The sequence below is a fragment of the Lithobates pipiens genome, unplaced genomic scaffold (assembly GCF_037356315.1).
Source record: "Lithobates pipiens isolate NorthernLeopardFrog02 unplaced genomic scaffold, aLitPip1_a1.2 Scaffold_27, whole genome shotgun sequence".
Lineage (NCBI taxonomy): Eukaryota > Metazoa > Chordata > Amphibia > Anura > Ranidae > Lithobates > Lithobates pipiens.
In genome coordinates, this window is record NW_027507788.1 from 102,767,291 (window position 1) to 102,785,267 (window position 17,977).

Below are 17,977 nucleotides of genomic sequence, written 5' to 3' on the forward strand. Positions count from 1 at the left end.
AAGTGAGAGAGAGAGCTGTATATATGCTGACAGACAGAATATGATCTACAATTTCTTATGTGTCTGATATTCATGTTTATTTCATGTAGTACGCCACATATACCGTTATTATTGTTGTTCTTTTTTCTCGCCATCCCAGTTTTTGACAGGATATTCACTCTCAGGCTTGAGAGTTCAAATTATTTTCTGCAAACTCTGAGACGTAGTTTTGTAGACAGGGGGAGGATGTAGCACCCTGGTGTTTGGGCAGGGTTGCTCCTAAATTTACCTTCCAGGTGTAGTTACCTTGGCTCATTGTTAGGGATCAAATAATTTCACCCTAAGTCTGGAATTGCTGCACTTTTCTCTTTTGCTGCTAGGTGGCTGGGTACCTGGTGACATTAGATAAGATAAGGGAAAAGCAAGGACAGATTAGCAGTATATGGGGTATGTCAGCCAATGTGAAGGGGTTTTCTTGGACCCCCTTGGTCTGCTGGGAGAACATATATATTTGGGTGGGGTCAGGTGATCACTGTTCTGTGCCTCCTGGACGGCTGTCTGGGTGGACGTGTATTGTGCTGTCCAGGCTGCTAGGCTGGAGATTGGGCCCATCCCAGGCACATCTGGCTGCTAGGTTGTCTGAGGGCCTATCCAGAAGCAAGAGAGCAGCGTAGGGTTGGGATTGCAACTTGCAGTCCAACCATAAGTGAAGGTTTTGCCAGCCGGAGAACCTGTCATGAGGTGGAGGGGAAGGTGTCGTCACTAAGGGACCAACCACCTTATTACCAGGGACCACAGTGAGTATCTCAAGCATGTTCCAGAGCAGTATTCTCACCATCCGGGAACAGTGAAGAATTGGGAAACATCAGCAGCTGTCAAGCCAGGGACCCAGCCAGCAGCTGTGATGCTTGAAGAGCAGCCTTGTGTATCAAGCCAGGGACTGAGCAGGCCAGTGGGATGAAGCTTGAGAAGAATCTGAAGTACCAAGCTAGGAACACAGCAGAGAAGTGCGGGTGACGCTTGAGGAAGATACTAAAGTGAAGATTGGAAGAGCTCATATGATTCAGTGGCAGTGAATTGGCAAGTCTAGTGAGAGAGACTGGGAGCTCAGAGAGTGAGAACCTACAAAAGGTTAGGGTTAGGAACTGTTATAATGTTGCCATAGGAGACAGCAATCCTACACATGCAGATGTGGTGTCTTGCTGGATGCCTTGTGTTTTGGTGTCCTGGCTTTAAACCCTCTATCCCACAATGCTGTTCAAGAGAAATAAAATCTCTTTGCATTCAAGAAGTGCCTGGTGCCCATCAATCGATCTTGCATTAAACCCACTATGCCTTGCAACCCACTCTATACAGAATAATGTCAGCAGTTCTTGGCTCTGGAGGTTCTCATTAGACTGAAGGAGGCCTGGGACTTCGCTACACAAAAGTATCACAATTTATGCTGCCTTGTTTACAATTTTTAATTTATCTGATGTATAGCTGTCTAGTTCAGTAACCTTTGTTATTGCAACCTTAATCAGATCCTATACACAAGTATTCATATAAAATTTGTTAGCTGTATGTCTCCGATGAATATAGAATATTTTTTTTGGCTGACGCACTTGCCTCTCCCAAAAAAAATACTACGCCTTTAAAGTGGAAGTAAACCCATTGATTTAAACAGTTAAAAAAAAAGGCATGCCGGGAATGCTAACTGCACATTGGCTGTGCTCTCAACCAAACTATCCAATGGCTGGTGTCATAACGAATCACATGTGCAGCACCAAAGCAGTTGAAGATTAAACAGAGGCAAAGATGGCAGCTTCCTTGGCTGAAAACGATAGGGGAGTTTACTTCCACTTTAATACTAATCACATTGTCAAAAGCATAGGCATTTGGTCACATGCTAACCCTCACCTTTGACTTGGAGCTTACACAGAGCATCAGAACTAACCTTTAGGCCGGGGTCACACCTATTCGAATTAGATACGGGTTTCCCTGCATCCAGTTCACATAGCAGGAGAATGTGGCTGGCTCCCTATGGAGCCGGTTCACATATGTCCGTTGAGGCTGCGGCGCGCGCACTGAAATAATGTGGATCTTTGACTCTGTTTCAGGGCCGAATTCAGGCATAGATTCGCCCGATTCGTCACTGAAACAGGAAACAGTGACGCACAGCGCTCCTGTGGGATCCACAGCCGGTTCCAGTGTGAACCCGGCCTTAAACTTTGAGTGGTTAACTGAAACGTCAATAAAAAGTTTGGGGAGGAGGTGGCGGAACTTAGTTGAGTGTTTGGAAATGCTATGTTAACTGTAGACAGTTTGGATAAAATAGGAAAAAGCTAGAGCCACTGCCAGGTTTTTTTTGCCGCTTGTGTCCCAATTTATCTCTTTGTTTTGATGACTAACAATTTCAAGTATTGAAAGCAAAGGAAAACACAACAACAACTTAGTCTCCAGCACAGGAAGTGTATAATTATTTTAGTAATTTCTCTTTTCTATACAAATCTGTAAAAAATTTTAACAATACATACCCATGCCTTCCAAATTTAAAACTGAGGAATTTTAATTTTAATAATGAGGGACACTTCAGGAGGATAGTGACCTGGTTGTCGTTAAATTATGGTGGCTGTGAGAGGCAATCTTCCTCCGTGCCAGGGCTGTTGCTTGTTAAAAAAAAAAAAAAAAATCAGAGGCGCCTTTGGGCACCCCAGGGTTAAAGGGAGACTAGTAATGCATCACAGGTCCGGGGGTGGCAAACAGTGGGTATGGCCAAATTGTTAACAGTAAGAGGGGCTAAAAAGGTACAAGGAAACAAATCGTCAGGTTTTTTGTATTAAAAAAAATATACTTTGATTGCTGTGCCACAATAAAGAGTCTTGCAGACACATTAGACATGTATAAATATACATAAACCTCGGTACAATCATTAAAAAAAAAAAAAAAAACGCTTCTATTATTTATGATTTTGTGCACACTGAACATATACAGAGAGCTAAAACTTTGTCTGAACCTACCTTAAAGTGCAATGAAAAAAAAATGACAAGTGCAAATAATTTAAAACACAAAAAATGATAAAAGTCTATATAAAGTATGTCACAAAAGTGAGTACCCCCCCCCTCACATTTTTGTAAATATTGTATTATATATTTTCATGTGACAACACTGAAGAAATAACAATGTAAAGTAGTGAGTGTACAGTTTGTATAATAGTGTAAATTTGCTGTCTCCTCAAAATAACTCAACACGCAGACATTAAATTCTAAACCGCTGGCAACAAAAGTGAGTACACCCCTGAGTAAAAATGTCCAGATTGGGCCCAATTAGCCATTTTCCCTCTCCGGTGTCATGTGACTTGTTAGTGTTACAAGATCTCAGGTGTGAATGGGGAGCAGGTGTGTTAAAATTGGTGTTATCGCTCTCACTCTCTCATACTGGTCACTGAAAGTTCCACATCTTATTTCAAAGAACTCTCTGACGATCTGGAAAAAGAATTGTTGCTTTGCATAAAGATGGCTTAGGCTATAAGAAGATTTCCAAGACCCTGAAACTGAGCTGCAACATGGTGGCCAAGACCAGGTCAATTTCCAGAAGCTTTATGAACGTTGCCAAAAGTATTGTGAAGGATGGCGATTATTTTGAAGGCCAATAAGGGAAATTTGTTTGTATCTTCTGTTTTGATTGAATACCATTCACCAAACTTTTTAGCCACATCCCATATGTATGTTGAACATTGGTTCAAGCTGGAAAAACATCCATACCTACACTTCAGTTTTAAGTGTTAAATGTTCGGTTAGACGTAAAATTGTATGGTTAGGTTAATTGTTAAGCCTTGTACACACGGCCGGACATTCCGACAACAAAATCCTTCGGATTTTTTCCGATGGATTTTGTGCCAAAATTGTCTTGCATACACATGGTCGGACAAAGTTGTCGGAAAATCCGATCGTTCGGAACAAGGTGACGTTCGTTACGGACGACGGGACTACATAGAGGCTAGTAGCCAATAGCTTTGGTCTCAATTAAATCTGAGTATGCGTGGCACTTTGTCCATCGGAATTCTCTACAAACGATCTGAAAAAGTCAGATCATGGATTTTCGGCGGAAAAAGTCTGATAGAGCCCGACAACATAATCCGATCAGACCTTTTCTGTCAGAAAATCCGACCTTGTGTACAGGGCATTAGGGTAGGGTTTCTGTACTTACCGTGTGTTGCTTTGAATTTAAGTATTGGGGAAAAAAGTGTTAGAGTAGGTTGGTGTAGAGTTAGTTGTTTTGATTATATTGTGCGTTTTAGGATGGATTTTACAACAAGGTTACATCCGCACATATTTTTACCTATTACATTTTGCCACAAGAAGCAATTGTTGGCTGTTTTATACATCTCTAGGGTGCCAGTTCTGTTTAATTATTAAAGCAGAAAGCTTAGGGTTAAAACATTACCATTAACAAGCTAATATAAGCAAGCTTTCAAAACAAATCAGGTTTCTTTGGCAAGCATACGGAAATATGTTTTTAAACATTACATCTGTATTAAATAATCCAAAAACTGTCTTTAGTTTAACATTCTGCTTTCCTCAAAGGTTAACATGCTACAAGCACTAACTATAGCATTCTTTTGACACTTTGGCATATAAGAATGATTTAAATTATTACAACTGTTACAAATAAATTCCTTTTATGTTAATTTACGTTTTGTAATTGTGATGAAGATTTTCTGTTTTAAGAAGGCAGTGTTGTATTTTTTCACAGTAAATGGGTGGCTTGGCGCTCCCTTGTGGTTCATGTGTTGTAGTTCATGCACAACATAATTCTGAATTGTACTTAGATATCTAGAGAGACAGTGCTGTCATCAGAGTTTGTCTGTTTTTTTAACAAATACGTACTAGCTAATCTAGAGATATTAGTAGCATGCATTCTTTCAGGGCAAAAGTTATTATACTCTTATGATAGCGCCGTCTCTCTGACAATTCCCAGCCCGAAATGGCTGATGACATTATGAAAGCACTTTCTTATTCGGTGATAACCCTATTAGCTCTGCAAGGATATGTTCTATTTTGCTAAAGCACACAGGTTCAATTGACACAAACTCACAACCAAGAGTGCCAGTAGCTTGACTTTATATTATAACAATTATATACAAAAGAATGGTGGACATATTCTGTAACCCTGCAATTTCAAAAGATATAAAACATATATATATATATATATATATGGTTGTTTAATGCATATACTGTAAATCAACATCAAAAATAAACTTTACTCCATTATGCAATGTTGTGGACTAGTATCAGTCCTTGCTAAATACATTTATTAAATATTTCAGTCGTATGTAATATTTCATATTATATAGGCTTGGTAATTTCTGGCAACTTTATAGAATGGTCATTGGCATATTATGCCTATCATTTTCTTTTTTTGCCTCCCTGCCACCCATTTGCTCTGGAAAAAGCCTAGGGGATGTTTTATTGTACATCTGAGATGTAAAGGAAACAAATCTGTTTGAGGCCAAATAATTATAGTTTAGTCTCATCTGACCATAACACCTTTTTCCATGTGGCCTCAGAATCTTCATCGTGCGTTTAAGGTGGTCAGATGAGACTAAAATTCAATTATTTGACCTCAACACCAAACAACATGTCTGTTGAAAAGCCATTATAGCTCATCGTTCAAATAACACCATTCCAACAGTGCATGGTGGTGGTAATATCTTGTCAAGGGGGTGTTTCTCCGCAGCAGGGACTGGAGCACTTGTCAGGATAGAAGAAAAATGGATGGGGCAAAATACTGTTAAATTCTTGAGGAAAATCTGCTGCCCTCTGCTAGAAAGTTGTCAATGGGAAGAAGGTTTACCTATCAACATGACAACGACCCAAAGCACACAGCAAAAATTACCACACAGGTTGAAGGAGGAAAAGGTGAATGTCCTTGCATGGCTTAAGAACCATACACACTATCAGATTTTCTGCTGATTTTTGTCTTCAGATCTACCAAAATCATATAATATGTGGTCAATCCTTAGGAGTTTCAATTTGTATGCAATCAGGCAGGCCCTTGCACTACATGGTTTTGGTAAATCTGAAGACAAAAATCAGCAGAAAATCTGCTAGTGTGTATGGGGCTTTAGTCAATGCTCAGACTTAAACCCAATTGAAAATCTGTGGAATGACTTGAAGACTGGAGTCCACAAATGATCACCATAAAATTTAACTGAACTTGAGCAGTTCTGCAAAGAGTGGGAAAATATTGCAAAGTTAGTAGAGACATGTCCCAACAAACTAAAGCCTGGAATTAAAGCAAAAGGTGGTTCAACTAAATACTGACATAGGGGGGATCCTTTCCAATCAGTGATTCTGTTTTTTATTTTTTCTGACATGTTGTTATAGATTTCACTAGTAAATACAGCTGTATAAAACAAAAACTGTGTCTGTCTTCACTACAAGCTGAAAAGCAACATTTGATTATTTTAAAGGGGGTGATTATTTTCTATATCTACTGTATGTGCTGCATTAGGAGGGACATACAGAGCCTATACCCACTTCACCAGTCACAGTACCTCGGTTACCTAACAGCCAGTAACAGAATTGGGTCATGCTGAGCACATAGCGCAGACCTCATGCGTGTTCCACTTAACCCTTTTTGTTGCGTACGAAGTGACCGGGTATAGATGTCCTTAACTTTGATGTAACTTAACATCGAACCCCTTCACTACCAGGGAACCCATCACCTATTCAGGTAGCATGCCAATGGCTGGTTGCCATACCCATAGCAACTTACTTGCAAGTTAACCCTCTTGTTGCACTATAAACAAAAAAAGAGCGACAATTTAAAAAAAAATACAATATTTTTTACTTTTAATATATATCCCCCAATTTAAATAAATAAATCACTTTAGGCCAATATATATTCTTCTACATATTTTTGGTTAAAAAAAAATAACAATAAGTATATATTGATTGGTTTGCGCAAAAGTTATAGCATCTACAAACTATGGGAAAGATTTACGGAATTTTTATTATTTATTTATTTTATTACTAGTAATGGCGGTGATTTTTAGCGGTACTGCAACATTGCGGCAGACAGATGGCACACTTTTGACACATTTTTGGGACCATTGGCATTTATACAGCGATCCGTGCTATAAAAATGCACCGATTACTGTGTAAATGTCACTGGCAGGGAAGAGGTTAACACTAGAGGGCAATCAAGGGGTTAAACGTGTGTTTCCTCAGTGTGTTCTAACTGTATGGAGATGTGACTTACTAGGTGAGGAGACATATCACTGTTACTACTTAGTAGGAACAAACAACATGTTTCCTCTGCCCTGACAGCACAGGGATTTGTGTGTTTACACACACAAATCCCCATGCTGGCGCTCGTGCACGCGATCACATGTGGCCGGTGGGCGCAATCGCATGCACAAGTGCCAGCATGGGAATTTGTGTGTGTAAACATCGGGTCCCCCGCCATGCAGCACCGCACGCATGCCCTGTGGCGGCCACTAAGGACATACTAATACGGGATTATAATTATATAGTCTAAAAAAAGTTTTTTTTTAATTAAGGGTAGGTTTACATCTCTGTGGCTGGGGAATGTGTGTTCCAGACCAACAGAGAAACATACTGCACTTTAGCAGATGCGTGAATTAATGGCACCCCCTTCCCTTGCATCAGCACCAGCAGCTCAGTGTGGGGCGATTTAAAAACAACAACAGATTATTATCCCAAAATTTGGGCAACAAAAGGGTAGTTATATACAATATGTAGGCTAAAGACAGGGAATTATGTACAAGTATTCAAGTTTTATGTGAATGTATGTGAATGTTGGACCATAAAGAAGGCTGAATGCCGAGGAATTGATGCTTTTGAACTATGGTGTTGGAGAAGACTCTTAAAAGTCCCTTGGGCAGCGAGAAGATCAAACCAGTCACTCTTAAAGGAAATCAACCCTGAATATTCACTGGAAGGACAGACCCTGAAGGTGAAACTTGAATATATTGGCCACCTAACGCAAAGAGAGGACAAACTGGAAAAGATACTGATGCTGGGAAACATGGAAAGAAAAAGGAGAAGAGGACAACAGAAAAAAAGATGGATAGATAGCATCATCAAAACAATGAACATGAAGTTAAGCAAGCTCCAGGAGGCAGTGGTGGACAGAAAGGCCTGGCGCACTATGATCCATGAGGTTATGAAGAGTCGGACACAACCAAATGACTGAACAACAAAAATGCAAGAATTACATACTAGGGATCCAAGCTCCCTAACAAATTCACAGATTTGTAGTATTATTATCTGCAATGGTTGGTTTGATTGAGTCTGTTGCATATTCTAATAAAAAATAAAATATATTCTATTTCTTTTCAGAAAGCTGTAATAATAAATTAACACACATAAAGATCAATTTTATATTGCTTTATTTTAACACAATGCTTTCAAACAACTATTTTTCATTTTTCAGTTATAATATTTATTTTTCAAATCTTACAAAAATATTCACCTTGTTCAGTCAATAGATCATACAAAGCTTTAAACATAAAAAAAAAACAAACACATTTTTAACCTCTGGTTATGTGGCTATACATATGCTTATTATGATAATCCCATCCAGCTATAAATCAAGCTATTATATTTATTCACACTAATGGAGGAAAACCTGTCACAAACCTGATTAATTCATACTGAGCGCATGTCAAAATATACACAATCAGAGGTTACCGTCAGTGATAACTGCATGTCACAATATCACGTCAGAATGATGAGTAGGTTCAGAGATGTTGCCTGTTAAACCTATTTGCTAATTTTGACTTTAACTGTAAAGTCATGGTTGGCCACACCCCTCCCACCACCCATACCTTACTGTTGGTCCTTTAATGTGATGGGCAGCCTTGCCGACTAATAGGTGAACATTTGTGCATTAGGATTTGTTTTTAAAAACTAGAATTTAAGCTGATTATTGTTTTGTTTTAAAGAGGAACTGCGGTCTGCTCACATAATTTGTAATAAAAACATCTTTGCCATTCTGAAGTTTCCCTCCAACCATATTTGCATATTTTTTTATATACACTGTGATTCTGTACTTGCCAAAAATGCTGCAGAAATCTCCCTCCACTGAGTCTGGCTGCAGCCATTTTAACTGTGGGCAGCTGAAGCTGCTTCCTGTTCACTTCCTGGATTTACACAGACACAAGGAGTCACACCTCCAGCTCTCATTGGCCCTCTTATCACTTATCACCCCCCCCCTGGCAAATTCTCATGAGAGTGAGAGAGAGAGTTGTGCATGATGTCATAAGCCTAGACCTTTTACCAGAAAAGAAACGGGCTGTATAAGGTATTTACTGGCAGAAAAAAAAAACATTTTACTGTCCAAAGTTAAAACAACAAGGGCAGAATATTTAATAGATGGAAAGATGAAAAAATGACTGAAGGTCCGCTTTAATAGATAAAAGTGTTATTTGCAAGGAGCTGTCATTCAAACAAAAAGAAACACAGTCTTTTCATCAGTATGGCTTAGAAAAAAAACTGTAAAACTAAAAATGAATATGATTGTATAGGATAACTGCGCTGGTGTCATTATTGAATTATACCTAATGGCAAAACTTTTTTTTTAGATTTGGATAAAGTGATGAAGAGTTAAAACACAAATGTCAAAGTTTTATTAACAATGTCTGTGTCCCCCTTAAGGAGATTCTTTCTTTCTAATTGACCTGATCACCAATGTCAAGAGGAATGAGAGTGACGAGACACATGTTTCTTGCCAGCCAAGAGGAAATATATCCTCTCACTTCCTGTTGAGTGTGCAGGACAGGAAGTGAAGGGAAATATCAAGAGAGACACAGATGACAAAAAGATAACAGTTGATTTAAAATCTTCCCCTATTGATCCAAAAAGGAAAAAAAGCTTTGGCTTTAGTTATACCTTAAAAAAAAACAGTCAATTAGTGTGTTTCTCTTTTCACTTTACATTATGGAAAATCAGGTTAAAGAGTCAGGTTTTTTTTATTTGGATGATGGTGGTCTGGAAAACAGACTGACTTTTTTTAGCCCTGCGGGTTGCAGCAGCAAAAAATGCTGAGATCCTGCCACTGGAGTCCTTAAAGGGTATGAGAATTTGGTGGATGTGACATCTATACAGAAGAAAACTATGACCCTTTAAGTCATTTAAAAATTTATATCAAAATGAAAAATATCAAGGAAAAGCAACACAAAATGGCAAATAACTATATAAATAAAATTATAATAAATTCAGTATCACTTAGATGCCAAAATGTACCTTAACTACTTTTCTAGCAATGCACATTACAAAGAAGAGATTAGGGGAAAAACAGTGCAGGTTAATGAGAAAATTAACTTGTTTTAAATTCATAAGTAGTTACGGATCCAAAAATGCTTTTGTACAGTATGCTCCCCCTGCCAACAGAAAAAAAGTCATTATAAGGATTCTGTAAAAATGCTATACATGCAGAAGTGATCACTGCTATAGTATATGTGAGTGTGAGCACATTTAAAATACAGTATATCATGGTAATTCTTTGCTCAGAATAACAGGCAGTAACTAAATTGTACGCCAGGGGAAAATAAAAGAAAACACTAACAAAGTACATCTCTCCAATACATGCACATTTGCTCATGCTTTATAGCTTTAATGACTCTGGAAACATTGGCCACAAATGCACTTCACTCTGTTCTATTTCTTATTGTGGACTGACAACACACAGTATTTTTCTAGACAAGCAATGTCAGCCCTGCCTATTGTCTTTTGTTAAACTACCCTTGTCTTCTAATCCACAAGATAGGGACTAATTGACTTGTAGTCCAACATAATAAAAGAAAGGGCTATATAGTTCTTGGAGATAACACAGAACATGTTGTAAGGACACAGGACAGCTCTAAAAATTTCTGACAAAATCAACGGGTAGTTTTTTTTTTTATGCTCATCAAGCAGATGTAACAATGGTATGAAATATTTACCAGATCAAATAAAAAATAAATTTGTTGTTAGGGTTTGCATTCACTTTAAGCAGCAGGTGGCCCCATTTACTAAGCTACAACACATGTTTTAGACTGTTCTAATTTATCCTGGTGGTTGCATAGCTGGTAGCTGTTAGTCACATTCAACTGGGTTGTTCTCTAATGTTGAATGTTGATGACTTTATGATATTCATCTTAGTAGCCTCCTCAGCTCAAATGTGAATCTGAAGCGTCCAGCCCCTTTTCAGATGCCGGGCAGCTGAATTACAGTGGCGGGGGTGTATTTTTGAAGCACCTGATTAGAGCCGATCCGGAGGAGGGGAGGAGATGCACAGAGGACACAGCAACCACTATCTGACCTGCTGCAAGGTCCTGCCGCTCGCCGCCTTCACCTGCTGCCTGACCCACCATCGAGACAGGGTAAGTGCTGGACAGACGGCGAGCGGGCAGGGTCACATTGGCAACTTTTGATGGGCCCAGTGGCACTATTCGATGGTCACAGTGGCAGCATTTGATGGGGCACAGTGGCAGCGTTTGATGGGACACAGTGGCAGCGTTTGATGGGACACAGTGGCAGAGTTTGATGGGGCACAGTGGCAGAGTTTGATGGGGCACAGTGGCAGAGTTTGATGGGGCACAGTGGCAGCGTTTGATGGGGCACAGTGGCAGCGTTTGATGGGACACAGTGACAGCATTTAAAGGGGCACAGTGGCAGCGTTTAAAGGGGCAGAGTGGTGGTGTTTGATGGGGCACAGTGGCGGCGTTTGATGGGGCACAGTGGCGGAGTTTGATGGGGCACAGTGGCGGCGTTTGATGGGGCACAGTGGCGGCGTTTGATGGGGCACAGTGGCGGCGTTTGATGGGGCACAGTGGCGGCGTTTGATGGGGCACAGTGGCGGCGTTTGATGGGACACAGTGGCGGTGTTTGATGGGGCACAGTGGCAGCTTTTGATGGGGCACAGTGGCAGCTTTTGATGGGGCACAGTGGCAGCTTTTGATGGGGCACAGTGGCAGCTTTTGATGGGGCACAGTGGCTGCGTTTGATGGGCACAGTGAGGCTGCAACTGATGTTTTTCTTTCAGACTTTTTCAGTTTGTTGCATTCCCCCCAAATATTTTGAGCACCAGCCGTCACTGATCAGAAATATGCCCCAGTATTGGTAGCCATATAGGTAACTCAGTCGTATTTATTCGTATTTGTATGAGGATTGCTCTCGGAGCTCAGTGGATGTGGTGAAATTTCACTTTGCAAGGAGTACCCAATCATGTGGGTAAATAACCAGCATTTTTGCTTGCACATAATTGGATACTGGAAGCTAGCAGAGCTTCACCTTATTCACCAAGCATGAGTCCACTATGCATTCACCACCATGAATCCCATACATCTTCTTTTGCAAAGTGAAAAGCCTTTAGTCTATAGTATAATCAACCCCAATAAACTGTGTCAAGGCAGATATGATTTTAACATCTCCCAACATATTCTTGTACAGCACCTGCCCAGGCACACTCCATGGTGATGGATGAAAGCGATCAAGTTTCTTGTGTGGATATAAATACTGGGGTATGTTCCTGACACTCATTAAAACCAAGGATGCCACTTGGATGAGTGGCAGCAAATCTTTAACATTACAGAACTAGTCAATTGAGAGCAACTACTACTAGCACTATAACTGTTGCACTGTTTTTATTACCATAACCATTGTTACTTTTAGCCATGTAACTAAATTTCAGCTTTTATTAGCCACCTTTTCTGAAAATAATGGCCATTATGAGGAATAACATTTGTTATAACTTCTTTAATTAAACCAGCACAATAGGTTCAGGGGTGGATGTGTAAATCAAAGCATCCTAAAGCTTGCCATATACCAGAGATATGCAATTAACGGACCTCCGGCTGTTGCAAAACTACAAGTCCCATCATGCCTCTGCCTGTGGGTGTCATGCTTGTGGCTGTCAGAGTTTTGTTATGCCTCATGAGACTTGTAGTTCTGCAACAGCTGGAGGTCTGCTAATTGCATATCCCTGCCATATACTCTAAGCTTAATTAATCCTATCTATGTTCTATACATGCTACATGGCTTGGGTGGAGGAATATCCACTGTTGACATCCGCAGCTGTCAGAATACCCAAACATACCCATATCTGACTGAATGCAGCCCCTGCTCAGTTGACAATTTTCCACCCAACTTTTGAATTTCAGATTGAGGGATGTCGAGTGGGAGACTGCTGACAGAGCCAAGCAAAGCTCAAATTCTACTTGGATTATCCAGAACAAGACAAAATTCACTCCACGTATGGTCAGCTTTAGGTAATTTAGGCATATGCCTTAGACCACATACCTCCCAATGTGCCTTTTGCCGCTTACACACGACCGGACTTTCCGGCAGACTATGTCCGCCGGTCTTCCCGACTGACTTTCTGAATGAATGGACTTGGCCACACATGAACGGACTAAGTCCGTTAGTTTTGAATGCGATGATGCAAACGGGATTAAACAAGGAAGTTCAATAGCCAGTAGCTAATAGCTTCCCTTGCGTCATATTTGATCCGTCAGACCAGCACACAGACAAACAGTTTTCCCGATTTTAGTCTGTTGGATAGATTTGAAACATGTTCTATTTCTAGGTCGGTATTTTTTCAAAAAATTTACGGACTAGCCCACACACGATTGGATTGTCCGACAGACTAATCCCTTCGGACCTAGTCTGCTGGAAAGTCCGGTCGTATGTACGCCACATAACACACATTTAGGTCCAGTTACTAGTAGTAGTAGTAGTATAGATTTCCTGGTAAAGAAATGTATTGGGTTTTTATATCATATAACAGTAAACAAAAATGGTGTAAGAAAGACAGAAGTGATCTAGTAAGTGACAAGACGGTCTTATAAAAACACATAGATGTTCAACAGAATAGGGTTACATGTAATAAGGGTATAAACAAGGCAAAATTGTTTGAGAACAGTTATGAATAGTTTAGTTAGAGAGGAAGGAGTCTATGTCATCAGTTTAGGAAGAAAGCTCCGTAGTTAGAATGGAGGGAGAAAAAAAGAGAGTGAGGAATAGGAAAGAAGGGAGGTCCACGGGGATGGTCTGGTCGTCAGCAGTAGATTTGTTGGGAGCGGGAGGGCTAGTAGTATAGATTTAGCCTGTATTTTGTATTTTGAATAGACTTGGTACCAACCTATGAACATATTACATCACATGGTAGTATTCTAGACAATAGAATGGTAGATTCTATTTTCACAAGGTGTAAAAAAAAACACATATACCTGTAACTAAAGATAAAAAAATTGCACACTAAAATGTTTATGTGAAATTAAAGTAGTCCTTTATGTCCTATCTTTCAGAACTTTTAATGGAAGGCAAATGTTAGTGAGCTCAAAATTATACACCAAGTAAAACAGACATATAAATAATGAAGGGATAGTAGAGCAAAGCGGACAGTAGACCATGCCTTTAAAATGTATTCATTTCATACAACAAACATTGAGAAACACAGGCTCTTTTTCCTGACCTTCTGCCCTTATAGATTTCTGACCAAAACAGGTATTCAAGTTTCTCTGACTTTGCAGATCTGCATACTTGTTTCCGAAAAAGTGGCTAAGAAAGTACAGAAAATAGTCTCAAAACAATAGCCATACAGATAGTACTTTAGGAGGTCTGTGGCAGCAATAATCAGATGTTACTGTTTACTGAGCTGAATGATATAATAAATTACACTTGATTGGCAAGTTTGGGTCACTGTCTTCGTTGCCTTATTTAATAAGCCAATCAGAATTCTTTAAATGTATTGTGCAATTACTTAGGTTGGCCATACTTATCCTGAGAAAATCAAACAGTGTCAACTTTTTAGACAATGCTTATGCTGATAATCAGACCACTTACACAAAGACATATTCCAAAATCTTTGTGACTGTGACTGTTCACTTATCAGTGGAAAGAATGTAATTAGGTATTCTTTGCATATGTTCTAGACCCACATATGTATTGGAAACATTATGAAGAAGATTGAAGAAAACATAAGTCAACTAAATATGTAATGCCACGATAAGGGGCCCATTTAAAATGGAGAGCCGATATCTTTATCTGCTGAACACTGCAGTGTTTACTCCACACCGCACTTGCATATTACACTTTCTATCATAAAAGGCAGGTTATGATGTGGAGCCTGCAGTGTTTTGTAACTGATTGCATTCTACATCAAATATGTTTTACTATAGAAGGCTGTCATAATTTAGCGGATTTGTAAGAATGACCAGTGGCAATACCTACTGAATGTTGTGCATGCTATGAATACATTTGCTGATCTTTCATATGTGGAACGACTTGAACAAATAATATAATTTTATGTGCATTTAATATTTTGGTTAAATATAAAGAAATATTGATATCTGAGTTTCCCTTTAGGTTTACCTTTTTAAGTTCAGCAGTTGGAGTCTTATACCTTTTTAACACTTATCCCTGGGCAGTCTAAAAAATGTTCTGTGACACAGGCAAACACAGTTCAAGCAATACATTAGGCTCTACATCGTCCGTTGACTTAATTTTCATTCATAGTGATGTTCTACTGACTGGTGTCCACCCTGTACAGGGCCCTCTGGTTAGCCGGCAAGGATTTCTGCTCCAGGTCCCATACAAAATATCGGAGATGACATAGCTGCTTGTGGAAGGCATCATCGGTTAATGGCTGTGATAGCTGCATGCGGAAGTTGTCACAGGGCAGGATAAGTGGAGGATGATCCGTGAAACTCTCAAAGATATCTGCTGCGAACAAAGAATGGAGTCAGGAAAAGTTTTTACAATAGATAGTAAAGCTACAATAGATACATTGTAATGTTCTGAAGGGAAATGCAACAGTGAACAGGAGATCCCAAACAGTTAGAGAAACGAGTGCTCAGATTAAAATAAAGTTAGGAATGAAGATTAACACTAAATTGTATAAAATATAATTCCTAATCTTTCCTGGATTATCCCCATTAGATTAGTGGGTAGCATGTCCATTGGGAATGATGTGCAATTCAGTGCACATCCTGCGCCATGTACAGTGTCTTGCGAAAGTATTTGGCCCCCTTGAACTTTTCAACCTTTTGCCACATTTCAGGCTTCAAACATAAAGATATAAAAATTTTATTTTTTGTAAAGAATCACCAACAAGTGGGACACAATTGTGAAGTGGAACGAAATCTATTGGATAATTTAAACTTTTTTAGCAAATAAAAAACTGAAAAGTGGTGCGTGCAAAATGATTCGGCCCCTTTACTTTCAGTGCAGCAAACTCACTCCAGAAGTTCAGCGAGGATCTCTGAATGATCCAATGTTGTCCTAAATGACTGATGGTGATAAATAGAATCCACCTGTGTGTAATCAAGTCTCTGTATAAATGCACCTGCTCTGTGATAGTCTCAGGGTTCTGTTGAAAGCGCAGAGAGCATCATGAAGACCAAGGAACACACCAGGCAGGTCCGTAATACTGTTGTGGATACGTTTAAAGCCGGATTTGGATACAAAAAGATTTCCCAAGCTTTAAACATCCCAAGGAGCACTGTGCAAGCGATCATTTTGAAATGGAAGGCGTATCAGACCACTGCAAATCTACCAAGACCTGGCCGTCCCTCTAAAATTTCAGCTCAGACAAGGAGAAGACTGATCAGAGATGCAGCCAAGAGGCCCATGATCACTCTGGATAAACTGAAGAGAACTACAGCTGAGGTTGGAGAGTCTGTCCATAGGACAACAATCAGTCGTACACTGCACAAATCTGGCCTTTCTGGAAGAAAGAGTGACAAGAAGAAAGCCATTTCTCAAAGATATCCATAAAAAGTCTCGTCTAAAGTTTGCCACAAGCCACCTGGGAGACACACCAAACATGTGGAAGAAGGTGCTCTGGTCAGATGAAACCAAAATCGAACTTTTTGCCCATAATGCAAAACGATATGTGTGGCGTAAAAGCAACACAGCTCATCACCCTCAACACACCATCCCCACTGTCAAACATGGTGGTGGCAGCATCATGGTTTGGGCCTCCTTTTCTTCAGCAGGGACAGGGAAGATGGTTAAAATTGAGGGGAAGATGGATGCAGCCAAATACAGGACCATTCTGGATGAAAACCTGTTGGAGTCTGCAAAAGACCTGAAACTGGGACGGAGATTTATCTTCCAACAAGACAATGATCCCAAACACAGCAAAATCTACAACGGAATGCTTCACAAATAAACGTATCCAGGTGTTAGAATGGCCAAGTCAAAGTCCAGACCTGAATCCAATCGAGAATCTGTGGAAAGAGCTGAAAACTGCTGTTCACAAACGCTCTCCATCCAACCTCACTGAGCTCGAGCTGTTTTGCAAGGAAGAATGGGCAAGAATTTCAGTCTCTCGATGTGCAAAACTGATAGAGACATACCCCAAGCGACTTGCAGCTGTAATCGCAGCAAAAGGTGGCTCTACAAAGTATTAACGCAAGGGGGCCGAATAATTTTGCACGCCCCACTTTTCATTTTTTTATTAGTTAAAAAAGTTTCAAAAATCCAATAGATTTCATTCCACTTCACTATTGTGTCCCACTTGTTGGTGTTTCTTCACAAAAAATAAACATTTTATATCTTTATGTTTGAAGCCTGAAATGTGGCAAAAGGTTGAAAAGTTCAAGGCGGCCGTATACTTTCGCAAGGCACTGTATATGTTCCTTGAACAACCATTTTAGGGTGAATACAGCTGCGCAAAATGTGAGCAATTTGTTACCTTGGAAACCCAGATTCTTAATCTAAGGAGGCAGCTGGCAACATTGTGAAGCATCACCAACCTGATAGGGAGTTTGGACTGAAGCCGTCAGGCGCTGGCAGCATCCAGTATAGAGGTGGGTGCAGATATGGAAATGCAGCTCCAGAGAAGGTTAGTTGGGTGACAGATAGAAGACACGGTAGAAAGAAAAGCATTTGAGAGGACAGTCCAGAGCTGGCACAGCCCAATCAGTATGCCATTTTGCATGAAGTTGGGGATATCAATCAAGCAGTGCCATTACTGGAGCAGAGCTACCCCTCTTGCTGCCAGG

General features: G+C 40.0%; 1 protein-coding gene across 1 annotated transcript in view; it reads right to left on the reverse strand.

Annotated features, from left to right (window-relative positions):
* Positions 1 to 8,360: 8,360 nt before the first annotated feature.
* The window catches only part of LOC143934033 (ras-interacting protein 1-like), a 104,749-nt gene continuing 95,132 nt past the window's right edge, over positions 8,361 to 17,977 (reverse strand). Inside the window, 1 exon segment of the mRNA XM_077457280.1 lies at positions 8,361 to 15,692. Within this exon segment, the coding sequence (XP_077313406.1) occupies positions 15,493 to 15,692 (200 nt within the window). The 3' untranslated portion in view covers positions 8,361 to 15,492.